The sequence below is a fragment of the Lepidochelys kempii genome, chromosome 8 (assembly GCF_965140285.1).
Source record: "Lepidochelys kempii isolate rLepKem1 chromosome 8, rLepKem1.hap1, whole genome shotgun sequence".
Lineage (NCBI taxonomy): Eukaryota > Metazoa > Chordata > Testudines > Cheloniidae > Lepidochelys > Lepidochelys kempii.
In genome coordinates, this window is record NC_136387.1 from 89496157 (window position 1) to 89517336 (window position 21180).

The 21180-nt window shown below is 43.3% G+C and overlaps 2 protein-coding genes across 4 annotated transcripts in view; both read right to left on the reverse strand.

The window, feature by feature from the left end:
- Nucleotides 1-1182: 1182 nt before the first annotated feature.
- On the reverse strand, nucleotides 1183-9778 carry LEPROT (leptin receptor overlapping transcript). The gene is made up of 4 exons (XM_073357428.2): nucleotides 9652-9778; nucleotides 6489-6564; nucleotides 5405-5591; nucleotides 1183-3969 (listed from the first exon to the last, which is right to left on the reverse strand). Exons 1-4 carry the CDS (start codon nucleotides 9665-9667, stop codon nucleotides 3853-3855), a joined length of 396 nt encoding a protein of 131 aa, XP_073213529.1. The 5' UTR covers nucleotides 9668-9778; the 3' UTR covers nucleotides 1183-3852.
- A 5562-nt stretch (nucleotides 9779-15340) lies between these two features.
- The window catches only part of DNAJC6 (DnaJ heat shock protein family (Hsp40) member C6), a 90679-nt gene continuing 84839 nt past the window's right edge, over nucleotides 15341-21180 (reverse strand). For 2 of the 3 annotated variants that reach the window (XM_073357431.2, XM_073357430.2), the window contains 2 exons: nucleotides 19424-19600; nucleotides 15342-17606 (listed from right to left, as the gene is read on the reverse strand). In XM_073357431.2, coding sequence (XP_073213532.1) covers nucleotides 17505-17606; nucleotides 19424-19600 — 279 coding nt within the window. In that variant the 3' untranslated portion in view covers nucleotides 15342-17504. Of the gene's footprint in view, nucleotides 17607-19423; nucleotides 19601-21180 lie in introns of all 3 variants that reach the window. The other variant, XM_073357429.2, reaches the window with a different exon arrangement.

The following is a 21180-nucleotide window of genomic DNA, read 5'->3' on the forward strand; positions in this document are numbered from 1 at the left end:
CAACAGGATGCAAGCATGGCAAAACAATGTTCCAAAAGCATATTCTAATCTAGGCAGGAACCTTTACTAGATAACAGTAACTGTTCCTATCTGAATTAGAATACGGTTTTTGAAACTTGTTTCACTATGCGTTGATCCCATCAGCACTGACCATCTAGGCAGGTCATTATACTTGCTCTAGCATGTTAATTATGCTTTTGTTTCTTAGCCTCTCTCTTTGTTAGGTGTAATAAAAGGCAGAGAATTTTAAAAAACATTAAAAACAGAACCCACAAAAGACAGACACAGGACAACTTGAGTGTCATCTACATTTAGGCAGTTTTATTAGACAACTTGAAAAAAGATGAGTGCTTTAATTTACAAATGTATTAATAATTTCAGTAACCTGGCAATTATGGAAAAGAAATATTTTACAAACATTACAAAAGTTGTACTCTATTTTGAAATACAGAAAAGGCTATTAGTCAACAGTAAAGATATATATTATGTGATGATAGTTTTTCAATCCGATTGCAAAATAGTTTTTTTATGTCTATGCCTTCTCAAATGGACAATAAATCTTGAGGCTAAGGCACTTTGGATATATATTCACTAGCATATAAGAAAAAACATTATAAGGAGACTGCAATAAATGGATGCTCTTATGCCTAGTAGTGGCTGTCAGTGCACCAGACTCTTGTGAATGGGCACAGCTCTTAACAAATAAACTGAAGGTTATTTCTTCCTACTTCTGATAATTTAACTAAAGATTAATTCAGGCAAATTTAGATTTAAGGAGGCCAGATGAGAATTCTGAGATTTAAACTCTTCATTCACTTTAACTATTATTTCAACTTCTTTTAAAAAAGGAAAACTGTGATGATAATTGCATGGAAACTGACAGTGAGAATTAGCGTATGGAGTAATTTTTCAGGAAAAAATGTTTACGGTCTCCACCCAACTATGTTTACTGTCTCCAACCAGCTATCTACTGATTTGTAATGTACCCACCCTGATGGTAGCTAGGTGCAACACAAAAAGTCTTCGAAGCATTACAGCAGCCTCAGTAGGACCTTGTTTTCTGTTCCTCCCATTCTTTTTAAAAGATTGTTTCTGATGCTGATTAAGAAGGGGATAGTGATAGCTAATGTCTCACAGTCTCTTTATTTCCAGGGAACTGCAACAAACCCCCCTTTTTGAGTAAAAAAAAAAAAAAAAAATCACCGCCACCTTAAAGAAAATTCTTTGGAGTGGTAACTGTGAAATGTGTTTAGTGCATCCTTTTCATTTCTGTGTACCAAGTCCAAAGAGTGAAATATGAAACATTCATTTAAACCCCGAGCGACCAATCCTTTATTCAAATTAGTTCCATTAAATTTAATGGGGCAACTCACAAGCTTAGTTACCTGTAGGATCCAACACCATTTGTTCTTTAAACTATCCTTTTCTTATTTTTCACTCAACTAAATGGTGGAGTGAAAGAACAGCAATTCGCGATACAAAAAATTACTTCTTCAAAATCCAGGCAAAACAGATAAACCAAAAGTGAATTTTCCTCAAACAGCTCAACTCGTAATTTGAGCACGTAACTTCCCTGAGTAATATTTTACAATTATAACATTCTACACTAAAATCAGCATAGTGCAACAAATTTTACACATAAGGATAGTGGCCTTGATTATGAAAGTCATGAACAAAAACACAAGAACGTTTGCTGATGTTCGACAACATACTCCTCTGTTAAATATCCTACAGTGAAGGCTAGCAATGATAATTTTAAAGATGCCAGGAAAACTAACCTTTAAGGAAGTGTTTTACAAGAAAAATTGTGTTTCAGATACACTTAATGATTTTCAGTTTCCTTCAGTTTGAAAATTCAGCAAATAGCAAATGCTACATCTAATCTTCAGTGCTGTGGAAACTTTCATCACATCAATATAGTGCAGTCTCAACTTGGAAGATAAAATAACGGTTTTGTGTCTAAACAAATTTAAAACTATATCTATGTGAAATATATAATAAGCAACATATTCCTATCAGCAAAGTGAAATTTGAGTACATTGCATTATTTGTGTTTCAAAAATATTTTCGGTTTACATTTTTTTCATTGATAAGAAGAATAAACCAAAGTCCACAGACTCAAAGCATTGACATAGCAGTAATGAATTTTTAAGCCTTTATTTGTGTGGAAATCCACAGGATGTCAATTGTGGGAAGTTATTTTGGACATCAAATGCTTGAGCAGATATTTTTCTAGGTTAGGGGAGATAGCATACATCAGTTCCATAGGCCAGACTCTTCATGGCTGTTGCATATTTATTCATGGTATTTTATTCTCCATATCTTCACAGGCTGGCAACATTCAGTTATGAATAAATAAGTTGCAAATATGCAAGCATGAAAATTGTTCGTTCTCAAATTGCTATTCCACAAAACTGGTGATTAAAATATCTACCCAATCTAAATATTCAGTTTCTTCTAATTGCAAATGTCAGAATTTGACGCACCCATTTTTCTATGACAAAATAAATTAGAGTTTCTAGTTCCTTGCTCCTTTTCAGGTGTACTGAAATTTATTACATATGCCTCTAAAGTTAAGGTCACGTCAGAATAAACCTCTACAAAATTAAATGCTTCCTTCACAATCTGAAGGATTCACTGTCTTATAGTAGTAAAATTTGCTAATATAATAATAGTGTGATTATGTAAATGTTTATTAGAATAATGACATTTAAAATATATTGTACTGTTTGAATATTACCATTTTTTCTTACAAGAGTTGAAAGTAAGAGTTTGAGTAAAAGCATTTGAAAAAAATTGACAAGAACTGAGGAAATACCAAGTCCTATAGTATCTGCTGTATTAAAGACGTCTAACTGGAACACTTCACTTCTTTATAATTCAGGCATTTGACCCACAATACAACAGAGGTGTTCAATGCATTCTGATTATAAACTTTCTGACAGCAGTTTGAAATATTTCTTTGGTGGGGAAACTATACATAAGAAGTAATGTCAGTTTATAACATGGTAAGACATTAAAATGGAGTTATCAGATTACCCCCAACATACACCCACAGTACAACTAGAGTGGGATGAAAACACAATATTTTCCTTTTCTATTTGTTGACTGCTGAATATGAGTGGAGGGGAGGGTGTTTGTTGACTCTACTTCCCTTTACCTGTAGTAGTGAGTTCCAAGACCAGATGTGGTTCTGGTGGTGCACTATGGGCCATTAATACAAAGGTGAGCCTGAGAATGCAGAGAAATTACAACATAGCATCCTAGAACATCCAATACTTCTCACTCTCCCTTTATCGTGGATTAGAAAAGAGAAACTTGGCAGCAGCTATTATAGGTATTCAATGGGTTTTTTTTTTTAAACTGAGAGAACAAGCTATTGAAAATTACAATTATTTGAATACAAAGGCAAATATTTGTTCCATCCTAGTCACAAAACGGAAGTTAATCAAGTTAGCGAAACCAGGAGACTAAACAGTATAGTCAATATATAGGCCCATTTTGATTATGCTGTTAAAAATGTCAGATATGTTAGCTGACTTCCAACATAGATACCAATAGTATTCTATCAAAATTAAAAACTAAAAATCAATAAAATAGTGCACACTGTGTAAACAAAGATTTAAGGACAGATTTAGCAATTGTGATTTCAGCTTATTCTGTACCTATTTAAAAAAAGCTGTCAGAAGGCTCTTTGCCCTTAATTTGGCTGACATACAACTGTAAAAAAGCATAATTATGTTCGGATAGCATAAGGCTACATATGTAGGTACAAACATTCCAACACACACACATACATATATACAGTATATAAACATGTGTGTTGCATATCACCATCATTACAGTGAAGTCCTACCACTGCTCCCAGCTAAAGTCATCTCCTCTACCAAATACAAGAAAAAAGCCTAAAATGGTAAGAAAAATGACTGTGTTGCCAGCTAGCACAAGACCACAGGCTCCCCACTTGATCTGAAATACAAGATGAGAAGAAAAAAAATCCTTATTTGGTTTACATAACGTGTACAGTTCTATGTTACTTTCATGCATTAGATAAGCTAAATGAAATATTACACATGGGTGCTAAAAGCATAAGGGACAAGACCAACAAACAATTGATTCAGTTCAAGCATTCAATTAGCAACCACTGAAATAACTAGTATTATACTTATAAATTCTCCCTTCATTAGACAGTCTTCTTTAATACATTATCTTTCAGAACTAAATAATTATCTTAAAGCATAATCCTCTTGGCGAAGAGAACATATAATACAGTATACAGAGAATTCTTTCAAACTCAATGCTTTCTCCTAGCTTTTATGAATTACAAATTGGAAGATATTCCATAAAATCAAGGCAAGGAATAACAATGAACAATAATTTGCAAAAATAAATAGCAATAGCTTTTTGTAGCCAAACAATCCCATGCCCCAGTGTTAAAAATATTTTGCACTTAGGAGATGTTGCTAGGGATTAGAGTACCCTCTTGTGGGCATTTCTGGTTTTGCCTACTGTCAAAAACCTACAATTGCTAAAACAATTTGTTTTTATATAGGTTTCAGAGTGGTAGCCGTGTTAGTCTGTATCAGCAAAAAGAACGAGGAGTACTTGTGGCACCTTAGAGACTAACAAATTTATTTGGGCATAAGCTTTCGTGGGCTAAAACCCACTTCATCAGATGCATGCAGTAGAAAATACTGTATTTTTCCACTGCATGCATCTGATGAAGTGGGCTTTAGCTCACGAAAGCTTATGCCCAAATAAAACTGTTTTTATATAGTGTCCTTCATACAGAGCATTACAAAATACATTAAAATGAAGCGTACAAAAGCCTAAGCAGAAGAGGAAGTCTATAAAGTGATATTAAGAAAAAAAGTGTTTCAGTAGTTTAGCAGCAGAGAGGAAAGAGCTCCACGTACATGGCAAAGAACCAGTGTCAGACTGAATCCATCCCACAGAGGAGCAGCTCAGGGATGGGGCAGAGAGGAATGGAGTTAGTGGGTGGATAAAAGGTAGGGCAGAGCAAGTCTGTGGAATGCTTTGAAAACCAGGAAGGTAATTTCTTTAAGCAAGAATTTCATTTTGGCCACATAATTTTGGAAACCCTAAATTGCAGTAAACAGAATTTTTAGAAAACCAGAATAAGAGAGCTGTAATACCCAAGACAGGAAAGGAACAGGCATAGATACAGATTTCAGAAGAGCCACTATCAAGAATTCTGGAAATGGGAGTAAGCAGACTAGTTAAGGATCATAAGGGATGGAAATGAAAGTTCATGAACAAAAATGACTCCCAAGATTTGAGCTGAAAAGAGCAACAATATAAGCTAGGCAGGGGCATGAGAACTGTCAACAAATGTGCAACAGTAGTAAGTTTCTTATCATAAGAAAGAGTCAGCAGAACGTACCGCTTCAACACGTGCAAGAATTATAGGCATTCCAAAGGCAGAAACAACAATTCCAGTTGTGAAGAAATATGCCAATTCCCTGCAGGCACTGCTAGCGGCATCAGTGTCATCGCTTACTCTTTTTGCAATGAAGTGAGGAATGGGACAAAGGACGTAAAATATCAAGACAAACAGGGGCCAGTACACACTGTGGGAGAAAAAGCCCCAAAAAGAAAAAGTTACTTTTCACATTGAAATCAAATCAGACAGACAACTTTATAGATTTCAAAGGGATTTTCACATACACAAAATTAAGTGTGTGTGTCTTTGTAAGATCAGGACCAATGTTTGTACTAAATAACCTACTTTTTAGCCTTTTGATTATCAGAAAACAATTGATATGTAAGCATGTTTAGTCACTATTGGACAAGGTATATCTAATAGTTAATCTTAAAACTCAGTGAATTTTACAGTTATTTTTATATACTTTTTCAAAAATAAACCATCTGGTTGTTGTTTAGAATTAGTAAAATTTAAATATCATTTGTATTTTTTTTAATGCTGCTTGTGAATGTCAGATAAATTCACCTCTACTCCATTCAGTATTACTATTTTAATAAAATCAGTAAAATATTAAAATCAAATCAATACTAGAGAAATCTATTGCAAAAATACTACTACAAAGTTAAAATTACAGACTCATTAAACAATACTATATTGCTACCCGAGACTCAGTGTACAATGATTTTACTCCAGTTTTTACAGGAGTTAAACATCAATGAAAATAGTGGATTTACAATAACTATAGCCCCATTACCAACTGTTGGTTCTGGACCTTACAATGGTGTTCTAGGACAGTAGGTTTAACATGAATAATCATAATGCAAAGCTAAATGGGTTACAAAGCCATCCAATCAGAATCCACAATTCTTAGTTAACTACTGAACTTACCTTTTAGCTAATAAAACAATGGTTAAATGTGCATACTCCAAATTACATGGGACCGACATACAGCTAGACTGCATATGTGTATTTACATGGGCAGTTCAAGAACACAAAGTTAGAACAAAGTCAATTTTTGTTTTTGAACTGAATTATTTCTTACCCATAATATTCTAGGGCACATCCCAACATAAGAAACGTTAGACCAATGGCTCCACTGAAGGATAAACCAACAAGGGCTGTACAAGAACAAAGAAATGGACTGTTATGCTGAAAACTCAAAACAAAACAATAATTATTATAACTTTAAGAGGAAGGCACCCTGACATTGTCACAGCAACACTTTCTCCAAGACTCAGTAAAAACTGCCCTTGACTTGAATCAGCAGCTGCAATGCAAAGTGATTCATTATTTCAATTCATTGTGTGACTTGGTTACAATTGATAATTGTAGCAGATACATTCCTCATTCGTTTGATTTTTATTCTGCACCTTTTCTGCTCTTGATACCATATTCTTCATTGAATGACCATAGCAACAACTTATTGATGCTTCAAAATAGAATTTAAGGGATTTTTACTCTTTTTAAAGTTTCATTAAAATCTAATAATAGCATTTTTATACCTTGTGAAATCAAGACACACCACAACACAAATAAGGCTTTTATTAGACTTTAAACCATTCCCTACATTGTTTGCAATCCACACACTGCAGCAACCTAAGAGTGCATGGAAAGCAAAAAATGAAACCAGCAAGTCTCTCTCATTACCCCCAAGGTAAAAAAGGCCAAGGTATCATTGGATCCTGATCTTTGAGGATAAGGCCTTTTGTAACATCACTTCAAGCCTTCCAAAATTATTCACAACTTTTACAGATGTCAGCCACTTCAGGGAACACTAGGGTGACCAGACAGCAAGTGTGAAAAATCAGGATGGGGGTGGAGGGTAATAGGAGCCTATATAAGAAAAAGACCCAAAAATCCGGACTGTCCCTATAAAATTGGGACATCTAGTCATCTAGGGAACACCTGCGGAAGGGTGCGGGAGCTGGAGAGCTACTCTGGAGGCAAAACGAGAAACAGGGGATCCAGAGAACTGAGGGGGACCAGATTCGGGGGCAGGGAGGATGAGGAAGAATCAGAGGTGTGTGAGGGGGCCACAAGGGAGAACTGGGGGTGTCCAGACTCGGAGGCGAGGGGGAACAGTGGGGAGAAATGGAGGTGGGTCCAGGACAGAAGGAATGGGAGAATCGTGGATGTCAGGGAGACTGAAAGGGGCAAGGGGGAGAGTGACGTGAGGAGGAACAAGGACAACCCAGTGAGGGAGAGGCAACGAGGCTCGGGAGGAGGGAACAGGAGGAACTCAGCAATGTTGTGGCTCAGGAGGAGGAATCAGGGTGTCCAGGCTCAGGGTGGGGGCAAATCAAGAGTGACAAGGCTTGAGAGGGTATCATGACTGGGCAGGGAGGGAATCGAGGGGTGACAAGCCTCACAGGAGGGAACTGGGGTGTCCAAGCTCGGGGGGGGGGGGGCAATTTGCGTGTCGAGGCTCGGGAGGGTACCGTGGCTGAGGGGGCAAGATCAGGAACGATGAGGCTCAGGAGAGTATCACGGTGGTGGTGGGGGAGGCAATTGAGGTGCCCAGGCTTGCGGCGGGGAGGAGAATCAGGGTGTCCAGGCTAGGGTTGCCAACTTTGGTTGGGCAAATTCCTGGAGATTTCATCACATAACATAATCTTTAAATCCTGGAGACTCCAGGACAATACCCTAGTCCAGGCTCTGAAGGGTCCCGTGGTTGGGGGGCCGGGGCAGTGGTAGGGGGGAATCTGGGTGTCCAAGCTCAGCTCAGGAATACAGTGGCTCAAAGAGGAGGAATTAGCGAGGGTGTGTGTGAGGAGACTAGGGGGTGGGGGGGGGTGGAGATCAGGATGTCCAGACTCAGGAGTGTAGGGTGTCTGGGAGAGGAGGAAGCAGGGGGTGAGGAGAATCAGGGGAAGGGGATCATGAGTGACAAAACTCGGGAGGATAGAAAGGTTGAGGGCAGGGAATCGGGGGGTGACGAGGCTCGGAATCAGAGGGGTTACGAGGCTCGGGGGAGGGAGGAATTGGGGGTGACGACGAGAGGAATCGGGGGGTGACGAGGCTTGTGGGGGGGATCGGAGGGACAAGGGGGGTGGGAGAGGAGGAGGGGGCCTCACGAGGCTCGGGGGGCAATCGGGGGGTGACAAGGCTCGGAAGGAGGGATCGGGGGGTGACAAGGGGAGGAATCGGGGGGTGACGAGGCTCAGGGGGAGGAATCGGGGGGTGACGAGGCTCAGGGGGAGGAATCGGGGGAAATCGGGGGGTGACGAGGGGAGGAGGGGGTGACAAGGCTCGAGGGAGGAATCGGGGGATGACGAAGGGAGGAGGGGGCTGATGAGGCTCGGGGGGAGGAATCGGGGAGTGACGAGGGAAGGAATCGGGGGGGAGGAATCAGGGGTGACAAGGGGAGGAATCGGGGGCTGACGAGGCTGAGAGGGAGGAATCGGGGGGTGACGAGGCTGGGAGGGAGGAATCGGGGGGTGACGAGGCTCGGAAGGGGGAGTCGGGGGAATTGGGGGTGACGAGGGGAGGAGGGGGTGACAAGGCTCGGGGGAGGAATCGGGGGGGAGGAATCGGGGGTGACAAGGGGAGGAATCGGGGGCTGACGAGGCTCGGAAGGGGGAGTCGGGGGCTGACGAGGCTCGGAAGGGGGAGGAGGGGGGAATCAGGGGGTGACAAGGCTCGAGGGGAGAATCGGGGGGGAGGAATCGGGGGGTGACGAGGCTCGAGGGGAGAATGGGGGGGGAGGAATCGGGGGGTGACGAGGCTCGTGGGGAGAATCGGGGGGGAGGAATCGGGGGGTGACGAGGCTCGAGGGGAGAATCGGGGGGGAGGAATCGGGGGGTGACGAGGCTCGTGGGGAGAATTGGGGGGGAGGAATCGGGGGGTGACGAGGCTCGTGGGGAGGATCGGGGGGACGAGGGGGTGATGAGGCTCGAGGGGGAAATCGGGGGGTGACGAGGGGAGGAGGGGGGCTGACGAGGCTTGGAGTCAATCGGGGGTGATGAGGGGAGGAATCGGGGGGAAGGAATCGGGGGGTGATGAGGCTCGGAAGGGGGGATCGGGGGATGACAAGCGGAGGAATCGGGGCTGAGGAGGGTGACGGGGGGCTGACGAGGCTCGGGGGGGAGGAATCGGGGGCTGACGAGGCTCGGGGGACACTCGGGAGCTCCCCAGGAGCCTGGGGGAAAGTCTCCGGGGCAGGCCTCGGCCGCCCCCGCGCGGGGCTGCGGCGCGCCGCTCGGTACCTTTCACCCCCGCCATGGTCGCGGGGCGCAGAGACTGTAGCGCGAGCTCCGCTTTCCGGGGCGCCGAGCGGATCTGCGGGCTGCGGCTACTTCCGGCTTCCGCTAACGGAGACACCCCGCCCCGGTTAGCCCAGCCCCGGCCCCGGCCCCACGTGGCCACAGGGGGCGGGAGCCATTAAAGGGCCCGCGGCGCGAGGCTGCCGCTTCCCCACGCGCGACCCCCCAGCCCCGCCCCGCCCCGCCCCGCCCCAGCCGCCCCAGAAGGGGGAGCCCGTGTCCGTTCCCGCCGCGGCAGCCGCGCTTGTCCACGTGCCCCGCCCCGCGGATCTGGCGGGTGCTTTATTCCCCCTCCGCCCCCGGGGAACCAACCCTCGGGTCCCACTGAAACAACGAGGCTGTTCGGAGCCGAGCCCGCGGAAATCTCCGGCGCCTGGGCTCGTCCCCAGCGAGCCCCTTCGCCTGGGCCGGCTGCAGAGGGAGGGCGACCAGGCCCGGGGCGTTTCCGGGCGAGCTGCCTTGGGGGCCGGCGGCGGACCCTGTCCCGGGGAGACTTTTTCTCTCCCAGGTGTTTCAGTGTAATAAGCCTTGGGGGCACAAGAGTCCTGAGCAGGCTGAATACAAATTGCTGCTGCAGCAGCAGCCTCAGGCTTTGCTTCTGTTTGCTCTCCTTGTCCTGCTCCTTCCCCCATCAGCCCTACTAGAGTCTTGCAGGAAAAGCCGGTAGACAAGGCCTGCAGTCCTCACCTGAAAGCCACCGGGAAAAGTTATTTTTCTAGGAGCCGTCTTGTAGTGTTGCCCCGACTTAATGTGACCAGGTGTCCCCATTTTATAGGCACAGTCCCGATATTTGGGGCTTTTTCATATATAGGCTCCTATTACCCCCTCCCTTCCCCCACTCCTGTCCTGATTTTTCACACTTAGTACCGGTCACCCTGTCCTGACTTGGCTCATCTAAGGAAACAGTCCGCCAGAAGTCAGCTGGTTTGAATTTAATAATAAAGTTGTGCTCTACAGCCCACTGGTGGTTTGAACCAGAGGTACTGCAAATCCGGATCAGGGGTTGCCACCTAATTGAAACATGAGTACCAAGTTTATTAATTTGTCTCCTATAGAAAACCAGCATCAAGATTATCCAGGTGCACTACAATGTATTACTTCATTAGATCAGTCTTGCTTAAAGTCACAGTCACTGACATGGGCCCATTAAATGGGTTTGCCATTTGTATGGTAGCGCAGTAGGAGTAGAGAAGGATGAACGTAGCAAAACAAAACAAATTGGTAGACTTTGTGGCAACTGAGAATTACACATTCCACTGTTCTTGGTGTATGTTTGATAGAAATGGAGGCAATATGAAATGTTATGAATACTGTAGGAACTGCAGTGTATTAACCTATGAATACTGATATGTACCAATGGGACCAGGTCAATGAGGGGAAGTTACTCGATATCGGGTTAAAAGACTTTCTTGTGTGAATGCACTGGGCTAATTCTTAGTGGGGTTAGGGCAGTATTTATTATATGCCTAGACTGCTTGAATTCAGTGGGAATTGCACAAGAAGGCAAAACAATGTCTTTCCAGATACAAATAGGTATGTACACAGCAGAGACAAGGCAGGTGCGGTAATATCTATTATTGGACCAACTTCTGTTGGTGAAAGAGACAAGCTTTGGAGCTACACAGAGCTCTTCTTCAGGTCTGGGAAAGGCACTCAGAGGTCTGGTCTACCCTACAGACCTATATCAGTAAAACTACTTCACTCAGAGTATGAAAAATCCATCCCTGAGCCACAGTTCTAACCGACCTAACCCCCCATGTAGACAGCACTATGTCAGCTGGAGAGAGTCTCCCACCAACATAGCTACCACCTCTCAGGAAGGTGGATTAACTATGCTGACGTAAGAGCTCTCTCCCATCATCTTAGAGTGTCTTCATTAAAGCACTACAGTGGCACAGCTGCGCCAATGCAGTGTTTTAAATGTAGACTGGCCCAGAGTGTTAGAGCTAAATACAAGGGTGGAACAGAAAAGGAGTTAACACGTTGAAAAGACCATTTAAGTGTCAAGACAAAGGAGTGTTATTGGCTTATAGATTGTTGTAATGAGCCATAAATCCAATGTCTTTATTATGTCCATAATTTTTGGAGCCTAGCAGAGTTATGAATTAAAGTTCCTAGGCTAGCCTTTTGAAGGTGGTGTTTAGGTTTCCTTTGAGGATGAGGACTGAGAGGTCAGATATGGTGCACATTAGGAAGATAGTATGGCCAGTTTCAAGATCCTGTATCTTGTCTCCAGGACAGCATAAGCCTTGTTTTGCCAGGCTGGTAACTAGAGACTAAAAACCTAGAGTTAAAAAGTACTGAGTAGGAGAAGGGCATTCAGTGGTGAGCAGCTGTCTAGGCAGGCAGACTCTGCAGAGGGAATTTGAAGGAATGGGGATTTCCCACATCCTGGGAATGGTGAGCATTAGGGAAAAGCAGGCATACTTAGGCTGGTTTATTTTAAAGATTTATTTTCTCTTAAGTTCATTTGTTCTAAATAAGTGATACTTTGGTTTAATGATGCTGCTTGGTCACCCATTACTGCTGTTCTTGGTCCTGAGGTAGTAGAATTGCAGGGTGTGAGCCCAAGTCAAGGCTGCTGCTAAGGTAATCATTGTGGATACACATGGGACTAGCACCCTGCACTTAGAGGGGGTATGCTCAGAGAGTTGTTATCCGCTCTCCTTTGACCTGTGGGGTTGGGCAGGGCAGGTATGCGGAGTAGTTTGTTCATGTACATAGGGAAGGCCTTCATATCCTCCTAAGATCTTTCAATTAAACTTTTCAGGAGGTACTCTGCAATCCTCTCCTGAAGGGATGGCAGCCTTATTTCTTCCTCCACAGTGGGCAGCTTTACTGCACCACTCCGCCATCAGGTCAGCTGGTACTGCTGCAATAAACTAGACAACAGCATACCAGCCCAGAAGGCTTCGGGAACCAGCAGCATTTGTGCTCTCTGCGTGTGTCTGACCCTCAGGAGATACCAGATAAAATCACCACTGCTGGTAGAAAATAGTGCCAGTACTCTGTACTGTTGCCTGGTTCTGTACCCATGGAAATAGGGGTCACGATTTTATTGTTTCATTCAACCAAAAAATTCCCTCTTCATTTCACCCCAACCTCACCCTGGTGGGCCATGCTCCCCCTGGCTGTGGCTGGAGGGCTGTACTGGGGCACTCCAAAGTTGAAGTGTCGATAAGTATGGCTTACATAAAAATTTTGTGGGGAAAAGGAAAGAGCACTCTGAAACTTAACTTTTGCTTTCCATTGGGACTGTAAATAAGATACATCTGTCTATTTTATCTGTAGCCATGCAGCCTTCAAAGGTGCCCCATCCTACACCCAAATCTGCTAGCATTAGGGTTCCTCTGGGTAGAGTATTTGGGGGTAGGGCATTCTGCCCTAGGGTTGTAGTTCCTAGGGAGAGTGTAGTAGGAGCTTGGGTTCGGGTTCCTATGGAGAGGGCTTTCCACCTTAGGGTTAGTATTCCTATAGGTAGGATACTTGGAGCTAGGGTGAGGATTCCTATGGGAAAGGCTCCCCACCCTACGCTCAGGGTTCCTATGAATAGGGTACTTGGAGGTATGGTAGGAGAAAGAAGAGAACATGGGAGACTATGGTCAATAAGATCCTGCAAGCCAGTGCTACATGGACTGAGCTCAGAGTATCTGGTGGGTGAATACAGCAAACACCATGGAAAAGAAAAAAAGTGGACAGGAGAATGGCCCAGGAGTCTCCCCAGCAAAAAGGAGAGAGAGAGATGCACCAGGACATAATGTGGCTTCTTAGGCTTGTCCTTCTTTGGCTTAGGCAGCCAATATAAATACTGTAGACTAGTGTTTCTCAAACTGGGGTTCGCGAGAGTACTCTAGGGAGTGGGCAGGTGCCGCTGATCAACTCCTCCCCCTCCCTCCCAGCACCTCCTGCAGGCTGGGGAACAGCTGTTCAGCAGCATGCAGGAGACGCTGGGAGGGAGGGGGAGGAGCGGGGAGGGGGCGGAAAGAGGAGTGGTGAGGTGGAGCAGGAAGAAGTCGGGTGGGGCCTTGGGGGAAGGGGTGGAGTGGGGGCAGGGCCTGGGGCTGAGCAGGGGTTTGGTTTTCACTACATCCCTCAGCAATCTGTCCTTGAAGAAATAGTCATGCCTCCCCCTTGTTGTGGTTCTCCCTGGGGCTTTGCAAATTGTAGAGATCCTTGGTCCTGTGTTTGCAACGTTCAGGAGAATAGTGCAGAGCTCTGTCAGAGATGGTAGGGAAGCAAAAAGTGCCACAGGGGTTTGTAGGATTTAAAAACACACAAAAAGCTACAGGATGGGGATGTTATTATGGTACAGATAAAACTGCACAATGGAAACTTGACCCCTAGCTCCCAGTCACATCTACAAGACTTGATTTCTGCCCCACCATGCATTGCGAAAGTTTCCCAAAAGAAAGAGTGCACCAGATGGTGGTGAGTGCCACATTAGGATACCTATCCATGGGGCACCACACTGTGCTTTGACACAAGCATTCCTGGTAAGTACATGCAGCGCTGACCCAAGCAGCCAAGTGCACGCACACACGCAACACAGTAACTGCAGCCGCTTCCCACCAACATAGCTTACATTGACCAAAGTTGGTAGTGTAGACATGGCAATAGGCACAAAGCCATAATCACGGCAAGTACAAACCTACAAAACTGGATTTCTACTTACCCCCATCTAAACACTTGTATAGATATATACGTAAATGAAATCAGACTCTGGCCTCTTGGGTTTTTTAAAATAATTTTTGCTTTTTAAAAGTCATTTTCTAGTTGTGTATTTTCCCCCCAATATACCTGTTCTTCATATACCTCAAGATATTATTGCCCTATTAATCTGTCTTCAGCAATGGAAACCAAAAGCAAACTAACTTCCTCATGCAGCTTGTTTGCGCTAAAGCAGTGGTTTTCAAACTGGGGTATATGTACCACCTCTCATCAGGGGTACAACACATTTTATTTAGTACAGAGGTTTTCAAACTGTGGGGCATGCCCTGCTAGGGGGGCACAGAGGAATTTTTTTGGGGGGGGGAGGGGAGAAGAGAAGAGGAGAAGATACGTAGTGATGCCAGTTACTCCTTTGAGTTACAATTTTTGCACCTTCTAACCTTGTGGGGTGGGGTGGGGTGGGGCTGGCCTGAGCCCCCTGGGATTGTTGCTTCCCTTCCCTCCCATGTTCCTCTGTGCCCCCCAGTTTAAAAACCTGTATTAACTGTTGCTAAATGGAAGGCAAAAATCTCAGGGGGGCGGGGTACACATGCCCCTCCACATTGCCTCTTGCTATCTCAGATGGAAGTATGTGGTAAACTACGTTATTTGGAAAAGGGTACGCAGCCTAAGAAGTTTGAAAACCATTGCTCTAGAGGAAATGTAGCCTATACATAAGTCTCTAGGGAGCACCCAGTGTTGATTTGTTTCTCCAGGAAAAAATAGCAATAGTTACTTCAGGTGCATAGCTGAGTGGGTCCATTCCTCCTGAGAAGTGATTAAAAGGCGGTCTGTTTAGTCACATGTAAAAATCTTGCAAAATACAGTTTTAACTTCATCACTAACGGTCCTGCTTATACTATATTTACACAGTTTTATTCCCAAAAATTGTATTCAGAGTAATAAAGTGGATGTTTCTTTACAAGCACAGCACATACCTGAATTTATTGAATTTGAGCTTTTTAGTATATATACACAAATGTTTTAGACTAGTCACATTTTGAGTATATAGCATATTTACAAAAAATATTACAATAATTTTAGACAAACAGTAAACCTGAACATTGATAAGCTCTGTCACTACGAGATAGGAAAAATAAATTAAATTGCAGAGTTAACTAATTCTGAGATAAGTAGGTCCCAAAACTTTCATGCATCCAAAAAAGGTTGGAGAAGAATCAAAGTTAAAATTTGGATGGTTTGTATTTTGTGAACATTACTGAGTTACCCAGAGCTCTCTGCCATGACAAACTTGATACAAAGCTAATGTAGTTTATCATTTAAAAAAAAAAAAAAGTACATTACATCAATGAGATCCTTTTATTATATAGGCATAGTTCACACAATATCTACAAACGTGAATAAGAAACAAAATAAATCAACAAACCACAGGAACATGATTCACATTCCAGTTATCTTTTTAAATAAGACAAGCACATACTGGATCAAAAACATTTCATAATATGTTAATAAATAACATCATTTGTTATGGTTATCTTGAACATTTTGAGGTCTTGCATATAAAAAGGAAAAGTGTGTTGGTATCACATTGTCAGTTCATGGTAATAAATAATGGACCAATACAACAAAAAGATGAAGTTTTATACAGAAAATAATGTCTTTTGACATGTTGCCTTTGCTGTAAATATTTTGCCACTGGAAAATTAAAATTTAAAGTAAATAAACAAAAGTGGATTGTCTTTAAAAACATCAGCTTTCCAAAGCTTTTCACATCAGATATAGATCTTTTCCTTAAAGAATTAATATGGAAACCTTTCTGCCCATCCTATGCATATGCTGAACTTTTAAAGCTAAAGCAGATAGGAGATTTCATCTCATCCATGAAGTGTGGTCAATAAACCATTATTTCTAGTTACTTTACAAAAGGAAAAATAGTCTGGGTCAAAGTAATTTGCTGCATAACTAGATAAGAAAGGCTTCAGCATCAGAAATGCCTGTATGTTGCCATTATTGCTTCAGACCAATGCAACTCAAATATACAAACTGCCCTGTTGTTACCTCAAAAGGCCAGACAAATTCCACATGCCTGGATAACTTGCATACTGTGATCTGAAGAGTGAAGTGGTAACAGATCCCATTTCTATCATGACTCCTTCCCCAACTGCTCTGAGAAACTTTTGGACAGTTGGCTGGAATTGATAAAACACGTTGATGCAAGATCTTCCGAACCCTCAAGTGGGAAATGTTTTTAACTAATGTGGGAAGCTTCTGAAGCAGCAGTATAACTGACACAGCAATCTTAAAAAACATGGGCTACCAGACCGTTCTACTTATGGGTAGAGCTTCACCAGGAATGTGGTAAAACCTTACCATTCACGTTCTACAACTATGGACTTGCCCCACGCCCACACAGTTCACTTTTCCCTGAACATTGTGTCTTGACAGGTGTTTAGCTTAGGCTGGTGTATCATCAAATATTTGATCTTCAGTTTAAGTCACTCTGCTCTATGATGCCGTAGACTTTGTTCTAAATATTTCACTGCTTGGCTGTAATGTGAAGTACAGTTCTCTGCTTAAGGCGTTAAATTGCCATATTGACTTATCCTGTTCCTCAGCTTTGCCTTTGAGAATATCCTAAAAGTGATTAGATATCAAATGGTTATTAATTATTATTAAGTGTGCCTAAACCAGGTCCCTGGAGCCGAACACTTACATTTGGATCTCAGCTTGGACATACTGTCCAGTTATTGCACTCAGTTGCAGTGCTGTGTCTCATTATAATTCATTGTCAGAAGTGGGACGTCAAGTGTCCCAACACAAAACAGTTCCACCTTTGTCTAGAATGCGTTCCTCCCTCACCCCACTTAACTCTGGAAGTATGGGATAAGCTTCCAAAGTATTATGAGCAATTTTAGTGACACAGGTCCCTTTAGGAGACATGTGGCTAAAATTCTCCTGTGTTTTTGAAATGTGTGTGATGTATGTATGAGGAAACACCCATTTTGTTCTTCGTGATAAGTGGTAGGTTCATGAGCAATTTTGAAACTTCCAAATTTTGGTAATCTGTGAAAATCGCAAAGTTGTGATCAGAGACTATATAAGCACGAGCACAGATCTGAGAAAGTATGTTAATACAAAGGCTTTTGGCCTTGGTTTTCAAATTCTGACCAGGCATCATTTAGCTCCATGAAGATCATCTTTGCATACTGTTCATATGGCTGCCCTGTAGCCTAAAAGAGAACAAAGTAAAGAATCCATCACTGATCTGCTAGACCAGAATACATACCATTGACATTTAAACACTGTTATATTCTAAAGTACTTAGTAGTTTACTTTAAAAACAAACACACACAAACAAACAAACAGCTTCTCAGTTTGTTTTTGCTTCACTAAACCTAACTGCTCTTACTGCGGGTTGCTCACCCTGGGTACAGCTTAATGAAACATCATGGCCCTCCTACTCCTCCATAGCTTTTCAGTAGACGAGGGCTACTCACAGCTAGTCTGCAACTTCAGAATATAGCACTGCAGCCCCAAGATGAGGGCAATGAGGGTTTTAATCTCAGGTTTTCGTGAAAGGACACTGAATTGGCCGTCACCTTACGTGCAATGGTGCTGCTGTCTGACAGCAGGTCCTTCCAGCTCCCCAACAGAAGCATCTCCCTCCCTATCTTGCAAGCCTCACTTGTTGCGGGTCACAACCCAAACATTCTTCTCAAAGGTCATCCCTGGTTATGCAAACCCAGTCTTGCGGCCACGGGAAGAGCAAAACCAAAGCCACCATCCTCTCAAAGATGGAAGCATCCCCAGACTACCAGCCTGGGATTAATGGATCAAATCTGAACATCAATCTCCTGTTTCATGTCACACTGTTGACAGACTGTAGCCTGAGATTCTTCTATTTTCAATTATAAAAGGAAAGATCACTTTAAAAACAGCTCTTCCCATCTGCATTCATTATAAACTAATGCTCTGCAGGATGTTTGATAGTATGGTATGTGACAAAGTTCCTCTTCTACCTTGGTGGGTCCTGCGCTTATTTGCAGATTTTGCTCACCTCAGAGATTCACGACAGCCCTCAGTTTGGCTACTTTCATGGCTCAAATCTGCCGTTCATTCAGATAACCTCATCACTGGCCAGCATGGGGGGTGTGAGGGGGAAAAGATAAGAACGATCCCCGCAGTTTCTGCTGATCCACCATGCGGGTTGGGGACCATCTCAGAGACCTTCACCTCTGGTGGAAGCTCCTGTGTTGGGTCAGGAATTGGGAGGTTTGGGGGGGAAACTGGGCCCGCCCTCTACCCCAGGTTCCAGCCAAGGGCCCTGTGGACTGCAGCTGTCTAGAGTACCTCCTGCAACAGCTGCATGACAGCTACAATTCCCTGGGCTACTTCCCCTTGGCCTCCTCCCAACACTTTCCCACAGGACCTTCCTCCTGATGTCTTAACGCTTGTACTCCTCAGTCCTCCAGCAGCACATCGCCTCAGTCCCAGCTCCTTACGCACACACCCCACTAACTGGGGTGACAGCCTTTTTAAGCCAAGCGTCCCGATTAGCCTTAATTAATTCTTGCAGCTTCCGAATTGGCTACAGGTGTCCTAATTAGCCTGCCTGACTTAATTAGTTCTAGAAAGTTCCTGAGTGTTCTGGAATAGTCCCTGTTATCTTAACCTGGAACTAATGTATCTACCTTCGACCACTCTCTTGTAGCCATCTGGCCTGACCCTGTCACAGGTAGCAGTTCATGGATAATTTGGCTTAAAAACTAAAATATGAGGATGACCCAAAACCCTGAATCTGAACATCCTTGTATCTGGGGGAAGTTTGTACCTAATTTGAACTGCCTGGGGCTCATTTAAGGGGCTGGTCTTGAGAACACAGTTAGCAATTATTTTTATTCAGTTTCCCTATTCAACCATTTAACGAGTTGGTGCAATCACATCTCATGCTTTCTAGCTCACCTTTCATTTGCACTAGTTGTGCCTTATTCATGAGATTAATTCTTAAAAAAAAAAGAAAAGAAAAGAAAAGGACAGACAGACTTACTTTGTCAGGATGAACAACAAGCACTGCTCTCCGATAGACCTTCTTCACTTGTTCTGGAGTTACAAGATCTGCCATGCCAATGGGTTTCCATTTAGTCTCTCCGGCCCATAACACTGTGTGCATCGTTGACAGCAGTGCTCTTATGTTTCTTTCCTTCCCTTCAATCCATTCTAGGATCTGGAGATAAGAGAGAATTCTCAACAAGAAAGCATCCATTACCGATGCGAAGTGTGTCAAATCCACATTTTGCCATTTGGATGGCAAGGGTTTCCAAGGATCACTCCCCCCGACACTCAGGGCCAGATTTTAGGACAGGTTGAAGGGCATGATATCAGAGAGTCTCAAAGTAGGGAAAGCTTTTTTCTTTTTTAAAAGCACCTCTTACAGGGCTTGACTGTCTTTTTATAGCAAAGCACGGGTGGAAGGCGGCTTTAGAAGCAGGTAGCGTTTATCTAGGCAGCAAAACCTTAAAAGTTTGAGGAAACTATAGGAGAGTCCTGCTTTTCCAATTTTTGAAGCATCCGTTTAAGGAGTTGGGAGCCATGCATCTGAAGTGGATTTTTACCCACGAAAGCTTTTGCCCAAATAAATCTGTTAGTCTTTAAGGTGCCACTGGACTCCTTGTTGTTTTTGTGGATATTGACTAACATGGCTACCCAAATACTTGACATCCAATTAGTCTGAAGATTACAACTAGTTGTAATCAAGCTGGTATTACTGTTCATTTTGTAGGTTTAGAACATTTTGCACCTCTTATCTGCACATCCACACTGATCCCCAAGCCTACCACTGTCAAATTTAACACGAATTGTATTTTGCTGATGAAGTTTACTTGGTTTTGGATTGAGCTATTCCTCCTCCCTCCCCATTCTACCTCAATAGCTACATGGTTTCCCACTTGGAATGGCTCACCCATGACATAATCTGGCAATTCTATCAACAAGTCTGCTTCAAAAGAAAGAATTTCAGCAGAGAAAACAGGAGAATGCTAGAACATATGGGATCAACAAATACAGAGAACTAAATGCAGCCCTGACTTTAGCAAGTACGGCTAACTTAAGTCCTATGGCAGACCACCAGCCATGGCGATGTCACCGAGAAAGAAAACTCAGTTTACCACAGAGACTGATCTAAACCATAAGCTAGAACTCCAGAGCTGCAGGAACATTCCCAGAGGAATGTTCTCAAATCCAGAGAAGATGTAAGGATTTACTGAAGACCTGAACACTGTCAAGTTCCTTCACCCCCTCACTATAGATGTATTGAGATGGGGGAGCAGGGAAGGTGGGGGGGGAAAGAAGGGGGAAAAGAAAATCTTACCTTTGAAAGGCTACTTGTGAAGTTACAATAAGAATTTTCCAGCATGCCACATTATAAAGCTTCTCTTTTTTCTCTGGTACAAAACCACACAAAACCCAACCAACCAAAAAAAATCCACAATTTGCTCAGCTCTATTCTGGACTAACATTTTAAAACAAAGTGCTCTTTACTCTAAATAGCAAAAAAAATTTGTTTTGTGATCTTGGATTTGAGAATTGGGATTGTCCAAAGACAACCTTCCCCAAATTGTGGTATGTCAGGAACCGGAACATTTGCTGGTGGTCTCCAGAGAGCTGACTAGTCACCTAGTGCGAGCTCTTCATTTCTAGCTGCTAAGTTGTATTAAGATGGCTAAAAATGCATTATATGCTTTCCAAGCATTTCTTTTCCATGCACATGTAACTCACTGGTGTGTGTTACACGGCTCTCTCGGAGCC